General features: G+C 48.7%; 1 protein-coding gene across 7 annotated transcripts in view; it reads left to right on the top strand.

Annotated features, from left to right (window-relative positions):
* Nucleotides 1-9440, top strand: part of RhoGAP102A (Rho GTPase activating protein at 102A) — a 42953-nt gene extending 33513 nt beyond the window's left edge. For 3 of the 7 annotated variants that reach the window (XM_077661583.1, XM_077661582.1, XM_077661581.1), the window contains exons 6-12: nucleotides 1556-1682; nucleotides 1765-1820; nucleotides 3181-3334; nucleotides 4833-5029; nucleotides 7296-7478; nucleotides 7593-7693; nucleotides 8351-9229. In XM_077661583.1, the coding sequence (XP_077517709.1) occupies nucleotides 1556-1682; nucleotides 1765-1820; nucleotides 3181-3334; nucleotides 4833-5029; nucleotides 7296-7478; nucleotides 7593-7693; nucleotides 8351-9077 (1545 nt within the window). In that variant the 3' untranslated portion in view covers nucleotides 9078-9229. Of the gene's footprint in view, nucleotides 1-1555; nucleotides 1683-1764; nucleotides 1821-3180; nucleotides 3335-4832; nucleotides 5030-7295; nucleotides 7479-7592; nucleotides 7694-8350 lie in introns of all 7 variants that reach the window. The other 4 variants (XM_077661586.1, XM_077661585.1, XM_077661587.1 and 1 more) reach the window with 3 other exon arrangements.
* The last annotated feature ends 11197 nt before the right edge of the window (nucleotides 9441-20637 follow it).

Here is a 20637-nt window from a genome sequence, read left to right as displayed (position 1 = left end):
AGTGAACTTTGAAACTATTTTGGTCGGAACCGGAGATGAAATACGTCTTCATTGTTGGAGATCCGCTGAAAGAAAGGTCACAGAAATTAATAGAAAAAAAAAGAGAACAAAAAAGATGTAAAGTACACTTCGATAATCTTACGAGATGGTTGAACATCGACTTAGTTAAGGTTGCTGCGTAAACGAAACTCGAATGAAAAAGAGGACGTAAAAAAGCACGTAAGGCCACCAGCCCTCTGTCATGAACATTTCGCATTTGGAACATTCGGTGCAGAGAGTAGCGCTCAGACAGCTTGGAAAATCCACTAGCTTCTGCACACATTTGTGCGTGCTTTCCGGCCCTTTCGTTGTAGGCACTTCCGGTTGCATGAAAATTGTCCGCGAGTTGTTGACTTCAAATAGTCACTTTTCTTTTGGTTTTTTTCAGAAGATTCGCGCTTATTTGTAATGAGAATGTGTGCAGGGGCCGCATTCCATAAGCTGTACATTTTCCGTAGTCCAATATCGCGTCCATTTGGTCCTATGGCATTGGTCACTCAGATGTACCCGCGGCTTTCAAGCGTCTGTGAGAACTGACCCACCCATTGGGTGGTTGGCGACCGGACATCACCATTGGTTGCATAACGCAGCCTGCGGCAGCCAGTAGTCAGGTCCGGTCGTTTGTTGTTGACAGAGCGCTGAGATGTTCCTCGGATCTCGCAGCCAATGGCAGCCAGTGGTGGGGTTCAGTCGCCAACCTCTCAATGGTCTGGTCGCCTCTCACAGACGTTTGAAAGCCGCGGGTATATGTGAGTGACCAATGCCAGAAGACCAAATGTATGCGAAACGTACATGAAAATGGACATCCTATAGAATAAGGCCCCAGGTGTGTTCTGCCCTATCTCAAGTTTCAGCATACGAGGTTTGACTAATAAGTAAGGAGACTTTGCGTGGACTCCTACCTTATAGACGGTATTTTAACGCATGCATGCATGCTGACCCGAAAGACCGGGTTCGATCCCGGCCGCTGCGGTCGAATTTCGATGGAGGCGAAGTTCTAGAGGCCCGTGTACCATGCGATGTCAGTGCACGTTAAAGAACCCCAGGTGATCGAAATTTCCGGAGCCCTTCACTACGGCGTCCCTCATAACGTGACTCGCTATGGAGACGTTAAACCCCCATTAAAAAATGACTGTCAGCAATAGTTTTAAGGAGTTGTTTTGGCGTGAAAATTGTGTGTTTGCTCTACCTTCTTTCGTTTTCTTGGGGCGTAAAAAGAAGTTCCACGCAAGTCTCCTATTTTCACACGTCTACCTAAATGACTGTATTGGCAGCTTACGCATATGAATGACTGCGGGAATTTGTGCACATTTTTGGGAGTCGTTGGCTGAAACAGAAACGAAGGCAAGCTGCTATCTTGGCAGCGGCTAACCGCGTTCATTTTGTTTCTTGAGGTATTTTGTTTCCTTTGTTTTGTTCACGGAGGCGACTGTGCTGTGGGGAGACTTGCAGGGAATGAAGGGTCGCCACCGGGGGAAAGGTTAAATGATCAATGCACTTGATCGTGCACGTGCAGGACTCCGTGGAGTCGCTACGCCACCGCAGTTCGACCACGGACCCCGGGGACGACGACGTGCTTGCCGTGCACGGACCCCAGATACCGCGCGTCGTCAACTGCTGCCTGCGCTACCTCGAGAACTACGGTGGGTCCTCGCTCACTCTCATGTTGCCAACCCTTTAGACTGCCCGAGTGCACGTGAACTGACCTTCTTGCTGCTTTCGCAGGTCTCAACACCGTGGGCATATTCAGGGTCAGCGGCTCCAAGCGGAGAGTGCGCCAGGTAACCATCGTTAAGTGTATTCTCAACATTGGGCATCATACCGTGTACCGTGTTACCGTTAGCGTTACCGGAGTACCGGGAGCCCGCCCACCGACGGTAAGCACGCGCTGATTGGTCCTGATGCGGCAGGCGTGCGCGCAGCTGTTGGGTACCTGGCGCCATCTGACGCCCTCGAAGCGATCTGCGCATGCGCATTGACTCCCGGTACTCCGGTAACGGTAACACGGTAAAGAATTCATACACATCGAAAATAGAGAGGGAGGAGAAAGAGACGAAACAGGCAGTAGCTCTTGCCTCGCCTTTACCTTGTCTAACTAAACATTTGTGTTTTTTTTTTCTATTCTTACCGCAATCACTAGTGTTGAGGAAGGCAAAAGCCTTCCTCAACACTAGGGATCGTGTGTCAACACTTCTTTTATCCCCGCAATTATCGCACCGAATTTTGTGTACTTGAATTCAGCATGAATTTAATTCATGGTCAACTAGTGTCTCAATCCGGTCAACGAATTCAGTGAAATTGAATTCATCTGAATTCAACACTTGTGTTATACTGTACAGTATGATGTGAACTTAAAAGTAGCTGGACCGATCAGGCCGTTAAGGGCACACTTGCCGCAGATTTCGCCCAGCGTGGCAGATGATGGAATGGAACTTATATGTAACCGAAGTTTGATTATCAAATTTTCGTGTAAGTAACGGTCACCTGCGTCTGAAACTGTAGCAAACCGCTTCGCGTTTCTGCTGGAGGGCGTAGCTGCGGTGTAGCTGTCCTTCAAATCCATTTCAGAAACCTCATTCGGTAATAATGTATCATAATCTTCAGTCGAAAAAAAATATGTCGGAAGAACGTACTGCTTGCCTTTTTAACTGTTAACCACTGATTGTGTTGAATTGAACGAGTTGAAGGGCGTTCATTGATGCTGATTATTTGTTTTCTTTGTAATAAAACAGTATTAGGAAAGCGTTCGCGGTGTCTTCATTCTCGTTCCCGTCGTTTTGTCCTTCTGTCTAAAAGTCATTAGTTGTGATTTTCCACTTTTTACTGCACACATTTATGTTATCACATCTTCAAAGGCTTTACCTTCTATTCCTGCAAAAACGCGTGAGCGGGCGAAAACGAGATAAGCAAATCATAGTAAAACTTATCTGCAAACAGCTACAACTTTCTTACTACTGGTCTTTCTTTTGCATTGTTTATAGCGCGGCGCGCTACACTGTTCGCTTCCCATCACAGTTTGCCTTCAAACTAGGCGAACGCAGTCACTTTTCAACATAACAAGAATGTTCAACATAACAAGAAGAAACGAGTAAACTTGAACAAATGGCTGAACGAGCGTAAATGGGACGCGTACGTGTGCAGCTTCGCGAGGAGTTCGACAGCGGCCGCGAGGTTCACCTGGACCAGGAACGCCCCCAGCCCCACGACGTGGCGCAGCTGCTCAAGGAGTACCTGCGCGACCTGCCGCAGCCGCTGCTCACCAGGGACCTCTACCTACCCTTCCTCTACACCCAGCGTAAGGGCCGCCTGTCTGCCCTTCCCTTCCTTTCCCATTACCGGCCTCGATGTTTCATTGCTATTATAAGTGTTAGCCGCATGGCGAAGAGTGGCCTTTTGAGTCCCAACTTGAATAGACGCCGATTCCCCCTCATGTAATCAGCAGATTAGAGTCTTGTTTTGTGTAGCTTCATCATACTACTGTCTAAAATTGACCGAGTGGACGCTGGAGGAACTGAAGCGACACTTATGTCTGGGCAGACATTCGGCAGTACCCCACTACTGCCTTGTTAACCAACGCAGACAAAGCGTTCTGGAGATTGCTATCTGAGCTCAAAACGGGCAGCAGCGCCTGCTTGCTGCGTTTTTTTTTCTGCATACCTCGCCTTTTCGGACGGTTAAATTCAAAAGGGACCCACGGATGGCGTCAGACCATGTTATCGTTTCTAACCATCTAATTCCTTTATAGCAGGGTGTCTAATCAAGAGTTACCTAAGCTTCACTTCGAATATTTAAGAAGACTGCTTCGCTCCAATAATTTTCCGTTGCCTGCAGCCAAGCGCAAGATACCTCTTGCGACAGCGTTTGATGAGCAAATCTTGCTAACTAGTTGCGCTCTGAGTTGTATCACAGTGAGCAGGAAGCGGAGAAGCCTAGAGGCTTACTGCTGCTGAGGCAACAATTAGAACAGGTGTACAAGAGACAACACAATAAATAAGGCAGAAAACGCACAATAAAGACGAGCAACGTGTTGGGCATGCAGCGTGACGGCAGAGGACGCAATAGGTGACGAGCTGATCGATTTTATCCCGCGGATTCAGTGGCAGTGAGTAAAAGGTGGCGATCACGATGCCAACGTGGACAAGTAATGAATTACGGGGGAATGTGCGGAATACAGACCCTTTCACTGGCTATTTTAAAATTCAGAACTGTGTCAAAAGTCTTCCACAACATTATATGCAGTACTGACAGGTATTTCCTCGATGTTTTGAGGCTGCGGCCTGTGATTTGACCACTTCTGGTACACCCCTTTGCCAAAAGAAACCTAGCAACATGTTTTTGCTTCTTAACCATATAACAGAGCCGTTACAGCACCCCTAAAGACCGAAATGTGTCAAAACGTGAGGACAAGGGCCCACCTTGCTTTATGCAGATTCATAGCTTAAGGGCTGCCATATGCGCTTCGCTACGCGGCTAAAAAACAAAGCAACTGTGCCCGGTTACTTTTGGCACAGACAGTACGTAAAGGTATCGCAAGAGTGACTACGCAAGGGCTGCGTCGCAGCATCAAGCGTAGTAGCGAAAAGCGTTACAGTGTGTATTAGAAACACGTAGCCGGGGACGGCAGAGGGTCGGTGGGGAGGTGGGATTAGGAGACTCACTGGCATGGGGAAGGGGGGGCACAGCCATGGTCTTGCGCTGCGGTGATGGCAAACGGGATGATGGTGATGGGGATGGAAGGTTCACTGCCGAGCAAGTATGGTGATCTCTCCAGTGACGCCTTTTTTCCACCTCAGGCGTGACCGAGCGTAGCAAGCAGCTGGACATCCTGCGGCAGCTGGTGAGGCTGCTTCCCACGCACAGCAGAGACACCCTGTGGGCGCTGCTCAAGTTCCTCAGCACCGTGGCCGACCACGCCGTGGACACGAAGTCGTCCGCCGGGCAGCCCGTGAGTGCGCTGCTGTCGCGCGCTGAAGAGGAGCGCTCCGGAGCGGTACATCACAGTAGTACTGTCGACTTAACGACGCTGTGGGAGGGAGAGACTGCTGAGGCGCGAAGTGTTTCCCACAGCGTCTACTTAATGGGCAAGCCGAGTACATTCAACTTCGAGCCGATGGAAGCCAATTAAATCTGGGTCGGTAAAATATAATGATTCCTTCCCGAACGGATGCCAGTTATGAAGTTGCCCGCACTTTGCCATTGGCTGAAGCGACGTATCGCCCTAGGCTTCAGTAAATGACTAAGAGTGAACTTGGGGCGTGGTGTCACTTCAGCCAGTGAGGCCGGGCGGGAAATTCAAACATGGCATGGAGCCGTTTTGGAAATCGTTATATTATACCACCCCTGAATCAATTTAAGAGATGCCAGTGGTATCCACTGAAAAGCACAGGAAGCCAAAAAGATAGAAACGAATCTGGAGCAACATCCACCTCCCATAGGAAGGCCATTGTGTGTCCACTCTCATGGAATTGATTAAATTAAAGCGCGACAATAGTGGCCCACTTGTTCCGTGCAAGGTTTCTCTCAAGATAGTTTACGCACCTTATGAGATCTATGTACAGCATTTTTCATAACTTCCGGTACATTAATTGCTGGGTTCTTCGGAAGAGTCCAGCATAATTTTCTATACGCCGAGAAACAATTAAACTGTGCACTGCTACATAGGGTAGAGGATTGTGTTTGTCAGCTAGCAGCTGTAGTCATTTCGGGTATTCATCTGATCGGGCACACTGGCGTTATCGCTTTGGAATATGATTCCAAGCGTTGTATGTTTTGTCTATAACAAGTTACCATAGAACAAAATATTTTGTCTAGCAATTAAACGGCCTTGTTTCCTGAAATACATAAGTGATGCTAGTCGCAACCTGAGCCTAAACAGTAACAGATCCAATTTTCACCTCGGCAGAGTCGTGAGTGCGTTTGTTGGCAACCGTAGAAGGCAAGTTAGCGGTTAAATGATAAAGTTCTTACTGCTAGCGTAAAATAGGCCCATTAAGCTGCGATGCTATGCGCCGGTAAAAAAACTATTAATCACTGATGGGCTTGGTTTTGGCTCCTGCGTGGCAACGCAGTCATACCTGCCGAAAAAGCGGTATTATTATTGGTTTTTGAACAGCAAGAACACTATTTTTCCTGTATAGTCATCTGTGCATTTAACACGCGCGGCTGTTATAGGAGTATTTTCCTCAGCTTGAATTATCAGCCGCTGATGCCTTGTGCGTTGCACCCGGGCCCAGTTAGCATACTTATAAAAAGTAACATTTGCTTTTACAGCGTTCACGTTATGTCACTCTCGACGTATGCTCTTAAATGTGACAGTTATGAGCACGAAGACAGGCAGGAATACATCTATGTCATACACTGTTGTCGCAGGTGAGAAATGATGGACGTAGTCTTGTTTAGAAACTGGCCCCTGAGAACGTGCAAACAAACGAGTTCGGCACTCTATATTTCTCAAGGTGACAACCGACACCTGGGATACAGTGGCCTGCATCATGCGCGGATCGTCTCTCACGAATCAATCAGCTTACTGCACCGGTGTCCAGGCGTATCTGTGCACTCGGGGTCATTATAATCCACGCTCCGTATACACCAGGAAAATTCCGACGCTGTAGGACGTACGGCAAAACAGCTGGCCTTGTATCGGAGCGATTTCTTCCAAAATTCTCGACTGATTGTGGAAAATTCAAGCGCTAGCAAACAAAGACAAAATGGGGACACAGCGCTTACTCGCAGCTAAAATTTTTTTAGACACTTCAATATATACACAAAAACCAACAACCCATAGCAATCACACGCCACGTGCGAAATTTTAGGCGGGGGAACATAGCTAGCACTTGCAATTTTCCGAAATGGACATGTACCAACTTGCTCAATTCCCTGGCCTGATTCTCGCCTAAGCCTAAAGGAGTACACAGTGCGGAGTTCATTAGTGTTTGAATGACAAAGAAGCCAGTTTCAGTGCATGCTGCCAAAGCCTGGCATCCCTTACAATCAAGAGAACTGAGACTTTTTGGTGTCGTTGCTTCATATATTGTCATCTCTGCTTCTTTCAAGCTGAAGATTTTAGGGCCTACCTTCGGGCATGTCACCAGAGTCCTTCAATGAGTATTGAAGGGCTCTGGTGTCAACCACTGTAGGGTTTCAAGAAACGCGTGTCTTGCGTTCTTAGGCTATTTGAGTTCGCAGTCATACGATAGCACCATATGTGTGTCCTTTTCGAGGGTTCCCAGTAACGCGTGCTCCGCATGTTGCCCCAGCTCCCGGGAAACAAGATGGATGCTCACAACCTGGCCACCATGCTGGGACCGAACATTCTCCGCTTCAGCAAAACCTCCGAGAAGGACAAGTTCATTGTGGAGAACCTAGAGAGGGCGGAGGAGCGCTGCGACGTCATCTTGGTCGTGCGGCAGCTGATCGAAAACTACGAGGAGCTATTCAAGGTGAGCACCGAGTCTGTCATGGCCTCGGTAAGAGCGTGCCCTTGTATAAGCGCGAACCTCCGTGCAAGCTGTCCTCTCTCTCTGTCCTCTTTGTCTGCATGTCGTCTGGCGTAGGTCTCGGCCGAGGACTTGGACAGTCTTTACAAAAGGCTGCTCGTCGAGAGCCCCGAGGACCTCGAAATTCTCCTCAGGAGGCGCTACTACAGCGCGCCTGGGTAACCGTTTCTCTCTGCTCTCCTTGTCTGTGTGCATGCTCAATGTTAGCAATTCATTACATCATCTTCGGAGCTGTCTTGAAGGAGGTAGCGTCATTTTCGCACCCATATAGTGATCAAAGAACGCCATTATGGAGCTTCCAGTTCGAATACATTCCTTGAATGCAGGCATGCATGCAGGAGCCAGGTACGCATGCTTCCATACATATATTTATTCGATGCTCCTTTAGGTATTTATCCGATCACACAGGGTCCTGAGCCACAAAGAAAAGGGTAAAATAGGAACCACACCCCCTCCACGTAGCGTGAGGAGTCAATAAGTGCAAACTACTTCCACCGGGACCGTCTCGCATTGCCTTAGACAAGATTGAAGCAGCTACAGCGCCGCGTTACTCTGCAAAGGCCATGCTAACACAGCAAGTTACCGAGGGACTAATGAAAGCTGGGTGCTCCAGGTAGAGACTTCGTTTGCTGGAAGATAGGTTATGCGGATGCAAGGGTGAACCTCTACCTCTGCAAGGAGCGAAGCCTAATGCTTGCTTTGCATTCAACATCGCTTGCTCATTGCATAAAACATTCATCCCACATAGGCAGGACATCTCGCATAGTTCCGGACACTCTTCTGAATCTCTCTTCCTGTTCCCGGCATCCTCGCAGATCTCAAGACGACGACGGCAGTGACCAAGTCTTCGACGGCGCGAACGCAGAGGACGAGGACGAACCCGAAGAAGAGCTTCGGACGGTGGTGATGCGCCCCATGACGACAACGCACCGAGGCCGCGAGCGCCGCATGACCACTCAGCAGCAAGACGAGTCGGTGCCATTCATCCTCATCACCCCCGAGGGGCGGGCAGAGAGGCGGCCCTCCGCGTCGCCCAGGGGCACGGAAGGGGGCGACAACGACGTCGAAGTGTCCTTCACCCTCAAAATGCCCTCGGCTCCCGACGTGCCACGATACCTTGGCGACGCCGCGGCCGAGTCCGCCGCGGCGGACAGGTCTTCGGCCAGGCCCCTGAGGAAGTCAACGCGCGACGCTTCTCCACCTCCGTCTTCGGCAGCTGCAACGGCGCAGCAAGAGGAAGTGACCATCACCATCGAGTCGCCGGCCCGAAAGTCCAAGGGCTCCTCCCGGCGGTTCCTGACCAGCAAGGAGAAGGAAGACAAGGCGTTCAAGATCAACAAGAGCAAGTCGGCGTCGTCCATACTGAGCTTCTTCAGCGGTTCGTCGGACTCGAGACGCGACTCGGGCGACTCGCAGGCGGCGCCGGTTGCTCCTTCGCGCGCCATTCCTCGAAGGGACAGTCGCGAGGTTCGCTTCCAGACCGAGAAGTGGCGGCGATGCGAGATCATCTCGTCCGAGCACACGGACAAGAAGCACAAGTGACCACGTCTGTCTTCGTTGTGCCCCTCTCCGTCCGTGTCCTTGGGGCTGACTCGACCGAGTGGACTTTTTAAACGACTCTTACCGTGCGCTGGGAAGGACAGAGGACTGGCTTCGGCGTGGTCACGTGGTTCTGGAGGGGCCGTGGTTCTGGAGATGTGCTTAGCACGCGTCTTCTATCCCAGTGTAAGCTTGGGGACTGGAACTGATTACAAGCAGTACGCTGCGAGTTTGCGTGTGTCGCATTCTGTCTACCGGTTACCCGGAGAGGCATACGGGCCCCCACTGGCCCGTTTCATGTGGTCCTGTGTGTACAGTAAGAAAGGAATAATTACGGCAACGCGGCAACTTCGGCCTGCACTTGGCTTGGTACGCTGCGCGTGTTTCCTACAAGGCAAAAAGAGACAAAAATCGCAGCCAGTAGCAGAATTCACGGCTGCTGAGTATTAATGGCAGAAAATTAAAAGAAAGCTTGACTAACATTTCAGAGATGCTGAAGGATGCTGTGCACTGTGTTCCGCTGGAACATGATGGGGAGGTATGTGTAAGTTGGCATGACCGAAATCGAACTCTCGTTTACGTTGCCTATGTGCATCACTTTGACTTAGCTGTAATTTTCACTCTTCCGGCTCTAGAAAGCACCTGAGAAGTACAGGAACTTTTCAGAACCTTAAACTAAAAACAAATGACATCTGCACTACCGGTTGCGTATGCACAGTCACAAAACACGTAAGCTGGCATGTTGTCGAGAGTAGGTATTCAACACATAATCCATACAGGCACGTATCCAAGGGGAGAGTGTGGAGGCCAAGGGCGCGCGAACCCCTCCCCCCGAGATCAAGCTCATTGCTCCTCCTCCCCCCCCCCCCTAAATCCCCCTTTTTTTCATTTTACGTGCCTGCCCAGCCACCTGAAGCACCCCCACCTCTAGCCTCCTGAAAAGGCAGAAGGACCCTACTGCCGCAGCTTCGCCACATCAGTTCTTATGACCCTCCGCCTATTTTTTTGTCGGTGAAGCAAGGTTTTTTTAGGTAAGGTGAAGGCAGAGGTTGGAAGGTGGGTGGAAGCTTGTCGGAGGGAGGTGAATTTTTTACCGGTGAGCGCCCGCAGGTGCACCTAGTTTTACTTCGTTAGCGGTGCAGCCCTTCTATTACAGCCAGAGCTGCTGAGCGCCCGTTCCTGGATTCCCATTGTCGTCGTAGTTGCAGTAGTAGTAGTATGTCGTAGTCGCGTAACTGGTGGGTACGTTGCTGCGGGAACCACTCGGTGGGTAGTTAGAGTGAAAGGAGGAGGAGGGTATGGCGAGAGCATAGGAAGGCGCAAGCGGGGGCTTGTCTTCACGGGGACAGTCCATAGATGGTTACTGTGGAAGGAGAAGAATGTGGCGAGAGCAGAGTAATCGCCAGCCAGAGGATAGTTATCGTCGGAGGAGGAGGGTATAGAGAGAGCAGAGGAAAGCGTTATCGGAGGTGGTGGTGGTGTTAAGCGTTTATACATATACAGAAATGTGTTCGGGGGCTTCCCCAAGTGGGAAGCCTACTTACATACTAAGTCGAGTCCCCAGACCGGGACCCCATTGGTATAAGCCGCCGTCCAGGTCCTCTGGAGCAAGTCCCGCGGGGCCTGGAGGTCCGAGCAGGGCCGCCTCTCAGTCCTCTCGGGTAGGGTGAGGGTTCGGGGAAAGGGCTGTGTTCTCCTGCAGGCCCGCACCATGTGGTAGGTGTCCGCCACTACCCCAGAGTGAAGAGGTGTTCACCATGGCAGGGAAGGTATGGCGAGAGCGTGAAGGGCAAACGCAGGGTGGTTGACACCGGAATCACCCAGAGGGTAACTACCCTTCAAGGAAGAGGGTTACTGCAGAAGGACGCAGGACGGCGAGAGCGTAGGAAGCCGTAAGCGGAGGGTGTTACCACGGGGGCCATCCGGAGGGTGGTTGCCGTGAAAGGAAGAGGGACAGCATGGCGAGAGCGGAGGAACGTTGCACGGTCAATCGGCGGCCGCTGCTGCGAGACGCGCCGCTCGAGGAAGGTGTCATTGGTGGCGCCGTGCGCCTAGAGCGGTGGACTGGAGGGGAGTGCTAGTCGAAATATGAGTATATCTGTGTAAAACAAAAAAGCGCTCTAGAACTCTGTAGGTATGAAGTCGCTCTCATATCTGCCTCAACGTATTATAAAATGTAAACACCTTAACAACTCTCATTGAAACTCGCGTTACACAATGGTAACCGCCCTGACAATTTTTCAGGCATGTGAAACTACTGAAACTGCAGTGAAGCACAAAGGAACCGTAGATCAAATTAGTTTCTTTCGCTCTATGAAGCCCCAGGAACCCGTTCAGGCACGGTCTTCAAGTAAGTGACGAGCAGCATACTACTCGAATGAAATGAAGGAACTTTCTGATGACGATGATTATGGATTTTTATGGCTCAAGGGCACCTATGGCCAAAGAGTGCCATGGCACACGGTTTTCGACTATTCAAGGTGTGGTCAAGGACCCATTTTCCAAGCATTTCACTCCAGATAAACCGAGCACCAGGCCAGGAGAAAGCTTGTGCCCATTGTATCACCGGTGGGTACCCGGCGGCACTGGGAATCGAAACCCGCACCTCCCGCATGCGAGGCGGATGCTCAACCACTTGGCCACCACTGCAGTGCACGAAAATTTCTGAAACCCCAAACTCTTAGCAGTTCTCTTGTTGGGCTTGCACTGCCCCCCCCCCCCCTCCCATACAAGACTTTACCTCGAGCTTCTCCCGAAAAACAATCCTGGCAACGTGCCTGCTTCGATATCTACATAAGTGGCAACCCTACTCCTATTAACGTTAAGAGGAGGCGACCACCGCATTAGCGATCCTCGAAAAGCTGGAGTCTCAGTGCAATAGGCCTATTTGGTGCAAGATAATTGCGCCTAAATGTGTCTGAAAAAGTTGCTTCTTTAGTTGCTACTTAGCGACTAACCAACCCAGGAAACGATCTAGGGACCAGAAGAAAAAATAAAAGCGAGGTTGGCTCATTTGGCAATTAAGTGGGCAGTGCTAATGCTGCTGTCTTGTCATCGTGCTTCAATATGCGTGTTCACGGCATCTGGGAGAGATCCAAAACAGCGCGCCTAACGTCTGATCCGCGTAATGAACTGCATCATCAATATCATCATCAGCCTGACTGCGCCCACTGCAGGACAAAGGCCTCTCCCGTAACTCTCCAACTAACCCTCTCCTGTGCCAGCTTCCGCCACCATATTCCCGCAAACTTTTTAATCTCATCCGCATTTTCTGCCGCCCCCTGTTACCGTACCCTTCTCTTGGAATCCAGTCTGAACGCAAAGGCGCCCGTGTGCTGTGTGGTGTGCTGTGTGTGAGGCGGTCGAAATTATTCCGGAGCTCTCCACTACGGCACCTCTTTCTTCTCTTACTTCCTCCTTTATCCTTTCCTTTATGGCGCAGATCAGGTGTCCGCTAAGATGTGAGACCGATACTGCGCCATTTCCTTTCCCCCAAAACCATTGATTTACCCTTAACGACCATCGATTATCTTACATTTGCCTTACATGTCATGCCCAAGCCCATTTCTTTTTCTTGAATTCGACTAGGATGTCATTAACCCGTGTTTATACCCTAACCCACTCTGCCCTCTTCCTGTCTCTTAACGTTATGCCCATAATTTTTCTTTCCGTAGCTCACTGAGCTGTCCTTAAGTTAAGGTTAAGCCTTTTTGTTAGCCTCCACGTCTTTGCCCCATAGGTAAGTGCCGGTAAAATACAGCTGTTATATACCATTTGGGGGAAAAATTGACAACGATAGCTCAAGCAATCATATCACTGAAATGTTTTTGTGCAGCCCTTATCAAAAGTGATAAAGCAGAACAAATTGCACTTCTAATAATAAGGATAAGTAAACATGGCTGTCATGCCCAAGAGAACACTGTGTGCCGTCGCCTTGACTCGGGTCTTTCTTCCTAATTCCAGCCACCAAAGTTGGGCTACATTTACTCAACCCATCCTGCGGTCTGGTGACTGACTTACTTAACTTCGGTTAGCCTCCGCGCCTGCCCGGCGTATGTGACCTGAACACCCCTCCTGTAAGGGTTAGCACAGAGCACTACTGTGGCACAAAGACAAATACATGGGCACAACTGGCAACTCTTTCAGGATTCTGTTCGAAACAGAGTGGGTGCTCCGAAGAGCGCAGCGGGATATACGGAGCCTTTCCCAGGACTGCACCCCACTACTGAACCGGCCGCCACGTCGGGGTGCGCCTGTACCCATTCAGTGGGTACGCGTCGGTGGGTTTCAAATCTGCCACCTCCCGCGGCCGAGACAGACGACCAATCCACTAGGCCACGGCTGCGGTCTGGACTGTCCGACTATGTGGGCATCCGGCTGCCAAATACTAATACTGTCTGTCCAAACTTGTTGCTCAAACAATAGGTAATAAAACTCCCACACTTCTAGCTCCTTGTCATGGAGAAGAAATGGCGGTGATTTCTGTATCTCTATCCCACTCCCATGTTAACTACGTAACCATGTGGCCACTGATGGCACGATCGCGAAAGCACTGTCCACCTGCCGACAAGCCCCTTATGACTCTAGCCCCGCAGGGGAACCCTTCAGTCACTGCAAACAGAAGGCGATACCAACGCTCTTAGTCTCATGGAGTTCGTGAAGATTGTCCTAGAGGGTAAGATGGTCCCACTGTTTATGCAAGTTGCTTAAAAAGCACTTAAACCTCCGTAGGAATGTCAGTAAGAAGTGGTTTCGTATTTGGCTTGGTTAGCGTTAAATTAACTATTGTTCGCGAGAGGCTGCCCAGGAAGGGCAACCTGGGTCTCAGAAGCCCCACCGGTGGAGCACCTGCCATCTCAGAGCAGTGGCGCGTCGCTTAAGCGTTGCACCACTGCGCCAGGACTGGTATGATACCTCCCAGGGATCTATGAATGTAAAGTAGGAAAGGACCAGCTTCGCTTGTGTGAGCATTGGCCCATTAACGCTATCGCGTCATACTTTTAAGGGGGAGCTCAAATGTCCCCTCCAGTTTTTTTAATTGACGCCGGCCATGGCGGGCCGGTTAGGATGATATCACAATGGAACATGACCAAGGGGGCCCACCTAGTCTGCTTCTCTGGAGATTTCTTGTAGATTGTTCGCTTACGGCCAATGGAGCCGAAGACGACGCCGGCTTTTTTGCGACACAGGACCCTTAACGCTGTCGCGTTAAAATCCAAATACGTAATTTTTTTTATAAAAATGAAGGCTATTTTGCCAGAGGTCTCCGGACGTACCTCGCTTACAGAGAGGCAGGACCTGGACTTTGTCCCGTGTTTTTGTTTTATGTTTCGTCCGGGTTATTTCTTGTGTCAGTCATCATGTTTATAAGAAACAAATGCAAACTAATGAAAAAACTCACATTAACTGCCACAGCCATGTTGTGAGCTTTCTTCGCGCACATTTCATGGTGCGGCAAAACTTGAGCGCAGCGCACGCACCGGAGGCATTCTGAATAGTTTGGAAAAGTTACGAGATCTTTTTACTCTATATCTCAGTGCTTCAGCATTGTTGAATCTCTTATCTTAGAATGCTCACAACTAGCGCTTGTAAACGTCCCTGTCTGAGGGCGTACTATCGCACCGAGCGTAGTGTTTCCGGAATGTATTTGTAGCATCTTGTTGATGGCCAGCCTCAAAGCAAGCTGAGGGTATAGTCCCGGCGCCTAAAACTCAACACACATAACTGGTTTCCGCTAATCCTCTATCAGGAGAGGCCGCCGTTAGGCTAACAGGTTGTTGCACCATACGCCGCTTCTGGTAGGGCTTGGTACCCTACCAGAAGCAGTATGATGACTCACGATATCCTGTCTGTGACACACGATATATTGTGCACTGCCGCCTACGAGATTCATCAGGATTGCTATAGGTCCCCACCGGCACTCATCATGCCCCTCTTTCTTCTCTTTTGCCCTTGCACATTGGTCCCTTCTACTCATATATCCCCTCTTTCTTCTCCGTTGCACTTACATAGTGCCCACATGCAGTCACCCAACATACCCCTCTTTCTTCTCTCTTGCCCTGTTACCCATCATACTACTCTTTACTCTCTTTATCCTTACACAGTGCCCACCGCTACCCATCATACACCTCTTCCTTCTCCTTTGCCCTTGTACCGTGCCCACTGTCACCCATCATTCCCCTCTTTCTTCACATTTTTCCTTGCATAGTACCCACTGTACCTATCGCATCTCTCCTCTGATTTGCCCTTGCACAGTGCCCACTGCCACCGATCATATGCCTCTATCTTCTCCATTGCACTTGCACAGCAATGATGATGATGATTATTATTACTTTACAAGATGGCACATAACATTATCCATTTCCACCCATCATACCCCTTCTCCTTTGCCCTTGCATATTGTCCACTGTTCTTTTTTGCCTCATAAAAATGGCGCGTACCTACAAGGGGAATTAGCCATGACCAGGCGGTGACTACCAGTTTTGTAGATTACATGCGATAAGAGTGAGATATCAGAAATTTGAGCAACTCAGTGACAGAGATGGTTGAGGGTGGCAAAGGGGCCGAATGAACTTGAATTTGTGTGAGGTAAAGAACAAACCAAATTAAAAATAGAAATACGAATAGCAAAAAAGAGAAGAGCGAAGTAAATAAATTAAAGCAGAATAACGAAAGATTATGTCCCTTTTCGTACCCCTCATCTTTGCCCTTGCACAGTGCCCACTGCTATCCGTTATACCACCACTTCTTCTCCTTCCGAAAAATTCGTCGCACCCAGTGCCGGGACACCCTTCCTTTTTGTGGTGGTCGACCAACCATTTATCACACACATTGGGGCTGCCAATACATAATGGCTGTTCCTCACATACCAAACGGCATCAAAGAGCAGTGAGAGGCGGCGATGTGTAGCGATCACCTCGAAGATCAACATAGACTGATCAACCTGGCTTGTGCCGCCCCCGCGGGGCCCTGTACTAAGAGCCTTACCCACCAAGCTTTATCACCAAGCTCGCTAAGACCTCTATTGAGCAGTAAAAATGTTTGTTCATTCATTCATTCATTCTCCTTTGTCTTTGCTTAGTGCTCACTGCCACCCATCATACCCCTTTTTCTTCTCTTCCCTTGTTTAGCGCAGAGCGGCACACAAGAGAACCATCATTCAGCACTAAATAAACATCTGTCCCTCTTGCCTGGTTCGTTTGAAACACTGCAGCTCGTGAAGAAGAAGAATTTCAGCATCATTGTTGCATACTGTGCTATCGGGCTGTCTTCCGAGTCGCCGAGGACCATCAGCACTCACGGCGCTTCCTCGGACGATTACTCGCCCTCTAGTTTTGTCGTCCTCACGACGCGTACGTAAGTCAGAGCTCGGCGGTTCGGCGCCTTTGCGAAGCTGGCAGACGTAGACGTCTCCACAGCCTCGTCTTCTGTGGCCTGTTCTGGAGTCTTTCTAGCGTTGTTTTTGTTGTTGGCCTCAGGTGGAATGGCAGATACCAACAAGGGGGGATTGACCAAGGTGTCTTGCACATTCAAACAACAGTAACACATTGGCATAATTCACTAAAGCGCACTCGGTCTTCTACTAAAGCGCACTCGGTCACCTCTTCGTCAAGGTTGTCGTCCGAAATTAGCAAGGCCACTGAATTTGGTGGTTTAGGATATTGCGTCACTGGGTTGTTTTTGTGCCGTATATCGGTTGTAAAAAAGAAATAGAGAAAAACCTTGAAGCTAGTTAATGAAACCATGAGCTGAAACCATCATCGTATATTACAGCAGCGAGGTTTCGACGACAGAATTTTTTGAGAATGACAACTAGATCTCTTTTCAGATCTGATGATTACCTGCACCTGAGGTATTGGCGGAGCAGGCAATCATGTCATTCAAGGCAGCTTGAGGTATCTCTATCAAGGCTCCGCTGCCAGATCCCATCCTTAAATTTTTATTTGCACAGGTCTGGGTTGGCGCTTAATCCCGTCCGTGTATTCTGTGGTGAGCACGAAACCATAGACCTTTTTTGTTGTTTTGTCGCCGATACACTATGATGAGAAGACGGTTTTTAGGGATACCACAACAGCTTGGCCTTTGTTTGAGCAGCCCAGTCATATTATCGTTTGGAGCCATCATACTTGTATACAGCCACAAGTCTGTTTTTACCACCGTCCAAAATTTTTTAATGAAATCAAGTCATCTAACTTGACATTTTTTTATTTTTTATTTTCTGCCAATATTATTTTTATTCTTACAATTATCACTATCATTTAACCACTCGGCTATAAACATCAGTCTCGGTCTCCTGCGTGCGTTATGCATTTCCCGTTACATTTCGTTGTTCCTTTTTGTTTACTTCTTCCTTCCATAGCATTCATTGCATTTTCGTCCAGGATATATTTACCTGAAAAACTCTCTGTGCCCCTTAATTCATGGTCAATGCCCCTATGTGGGCATGTGCCATTGTATGAGGGTATCAACAACAACAACGAGCTGGAAACACGATGTGACGCGAGATCCGTACCATAAAAGACATCGTATTGATGATGATGATGATGATTATGATGATGATGATGATGATATCGATTTATTTTCAGCCAAGCAGCGCCACAATGCATCAAAAATTAGGCGTTTACTCAAGACTAATAATTACACTGCTAGCAGCGGCCCTACAGGCATCGTATTCAGAATTATAGTGTAGTGCTAAGCGTTAAAAGGCGGCTCCGGAGATTTTCTGAGCATACTGAGCTCATGGTTCATTTATATTGCTGAAGGCTTCTTGATCAGAGTATGCGACTTCATTTTTAAAATAGTCCAACAATAATTTTCAGTAAAAAAAAATTTTTGAATCGAAGTCGAAACTGCCGTGTTGCGAGTATGACGACGACAAAACTATAGAAAATTGAAACATACTAATAATAATAATAGCATCAATAGGTGAGGTGGTCCAAACATGCATGGTGGCACCTACACGCAGCCGTCTCAGCACGAATAAAACTGCTGCAGCACAGCCGCAGATATTTTTGTTGCTGGTCGCTATTTGCAGTAATTTGCATAGAGATAAGTTAACTCGAATAAGAATCCTTATTATCTCCAAAATTTGCCACCGCTCGATTCCTCCTCTTGACAGCCTTTCAGTAAACAGGGAGCTTAACAAGCGGCCTGTGTTTTGGTACAGCGCACTCCTCACTTTGGTACAGCACACGACTTAGCAGCCTTCTGGAATTCATCTGCGTGCAACCGAACTCCTATTCAGAAATTCGCCGTTGTGTGTCTCTAGCTTGTGAAATGCTCCGAGGGATCAGTTGAGGCGCCAGACAGCACCAATTAATTTTTCTCGAAGCGCGTTGTCGATTAAAAACGCGTTATAAGACACTTCCGTCGTCATCTCCGAATGATTGGTACAACCCACAGCACAATACCAGTCACTACAATTTCTTGAGGAGGCGCAGCGCACTAACTGCGAGCAGGTGACTAAGCCAACCCCACGAAATATGTTTGCTGGCGGACTGTCGTCCATCTGCTCTGTGCCAGGCTGTGCCGAGCGTAACGTCATCAGGCTCAGGATTGGCCGCAAAAATCGGCTGCTTGGCAGCGCGATTTGGGAGTATAGAGGGTATCTTCAACACTATTTAGGAGGAAAACTAAGTTGTTCTCAAGCGTACCGTTCGAAGCACACAATTTCGATTTCAATGAGAACTTACAGTACAAATTTAAATGACATATGTCAGCATCTCAAAATCATCGTAGTTGCTCTTCAAACATGTGTTTTGGGCGTCCAATGGCAGTTGAAACCATCTTGCTCTGTTTGATGTTCTCAGCTGTTCTATGTTGTGACCCTTTAAGTCAGATATTTACAGCTTTGTTTAGCTAAAACGGCCTTTTGAAAACATTATGAGATGTCTACTCCAGCGTGCGCTTACAGCTCGGATGCTCGGTTCTTAGAAATGAAAAATTAGCTGTGGTTTAAGTACTGTTGAACCCGGTTAGAGAGCGAGAGCTGTGGTGTATCGGACAACTAGATGCGGCTTAGCGTCCGTAACTTTGAGTGCGTTCCGGACAACTGCCGAACCTTGTCGAAGCGCCTGCGTCTTCATTCCCATCTATGTCGCCCGTTCATGAACGCCTCATGACTTAACTCGAAGATGCGTTTCTAAGACATCTGTGCATTCACTAGACGCGCCTTCTTTCACTTCGAAGAGTTGAACAGTCGTGGCGGAGTTCTATTCTATTTGTGCCCACTGTTTATAGGAGAACGGGGCCTTTGTGGGGCTTTCTTAACAAAGTCGCCGACACAATCCATTTCCTCACTGTTCCTCACTTAGAATTCCTACACAGTTTATACAAAATACAGATGAGAAAAGTTCTAATTGAGGCTTTTTTTCCCTGTACCGATGTATTGGCAGCCTTACCTCTCCTTTCTCGGCAACAATGTATTAAAGCGGAGTCAAGGGATGCGTGTTCAATCAGCCGCAAAGACTCGTTTTTAAACTTCACACGTCAACCTTGCCAGTTAAAACGTGGCTTCGTGAGAAAGGGACTTTTGTGCCATGGTGTGTGAACTGTCGATTGTCAGCAGCCAGAAACTATTGATCATTGCTTTGTCGCTTGCCGTGATGCCGTGTTTTTTAACGCATTCTTCAACGAAATCTCAAAAAGACCACTGAGATTACGCTCTATACTATAAAATTTTTGCCTACAATGAAAGATTCTAAGGTTCCATGTGATCTTCTAGTGCTCATGGGACTGTTCAGCCTGAGGAAGAGCCGCATGACAGATCTCCACGCAGAGCCGCCATATTCATCGAAGTCTCTGTTCAGAGGACAGTGTGCTATGGTGCGGGGGGTATATACTGCGCTGGATAGACCGCCTGCCTGGCTGCCTTTACTCGATTCATGTGTGTGTCTCCCGGAATTTCGATGTGCGGACAAGGTGAGAGCAGGATGCTGGCGTGATTGTGTATGTCGAGTTGCGTCAACTTGCGGGATGCGAGCTGGTTAAGTTGGGCTTGAAGCCTGTCAGGGTGGGTGCACATCCATGCAATAGCGAAAAATGGCCAATCGTGGCGGAATGGAAGCGTCCCGGCTCGCGTGCCGGTGGCTCGGGTTCGGTTCCCACCTACAGCACAATTTTCTTTATTTTTTATTAATTGAGGCCGCTTAAAGGTCATATCTACGGCGTTCAAGGTCATTCGTGCAAACGCAGCGAAAAGGTGGTCGAAGTTATTCCGGAGACCGCCACTACGCACCTCTTTCTCTCTTTATTCTTTCACTCCCACCTTTCTCCCTTCCCTTACGGCGCGGTTCTGGTGTCCACGAAGATATATGAGATAGTTGCTGCGTCATTTCCTTTCCTCAAAACCACTTTTCAATTTTTATACCTTTAAATTTCACATGATGAGATATTTCGCCTTGATCTGCTTTTATCGACTGACACGCGCGTACGAAAACGTAAAACTCTCTATACTAAGTTCTTTCCGGTGCTAATAATATTTCGTTTTTTACGGAGAAGGGCTTGTCCAATAATGAGCGGCACTGTTCCTCTTTTTTTTCATTAAACAATGCAGAAGAGCGGC

The sequence above is a fragment of the Amblyomma americanum genome, chromosome 4, assembly GCF_052857255.1.
Source record: "Amblyomma americanum isolate KBUSLIRL-KWMA chromosome 4, ASM5285725v1, whole genome shotgun sequence".
In the NCBI taxonomy this organism is placed as follows: Eukaryota; Metazoa; Arthropoda; class Arachnida; order Ixodida; family Ixodidae; genus Amblyomma; species Amblyomma americanum.
Note: the sequence above shows the minus strand (reverse complement) of the source record. Positions and strands in the feature narration are given on the sequence as shown.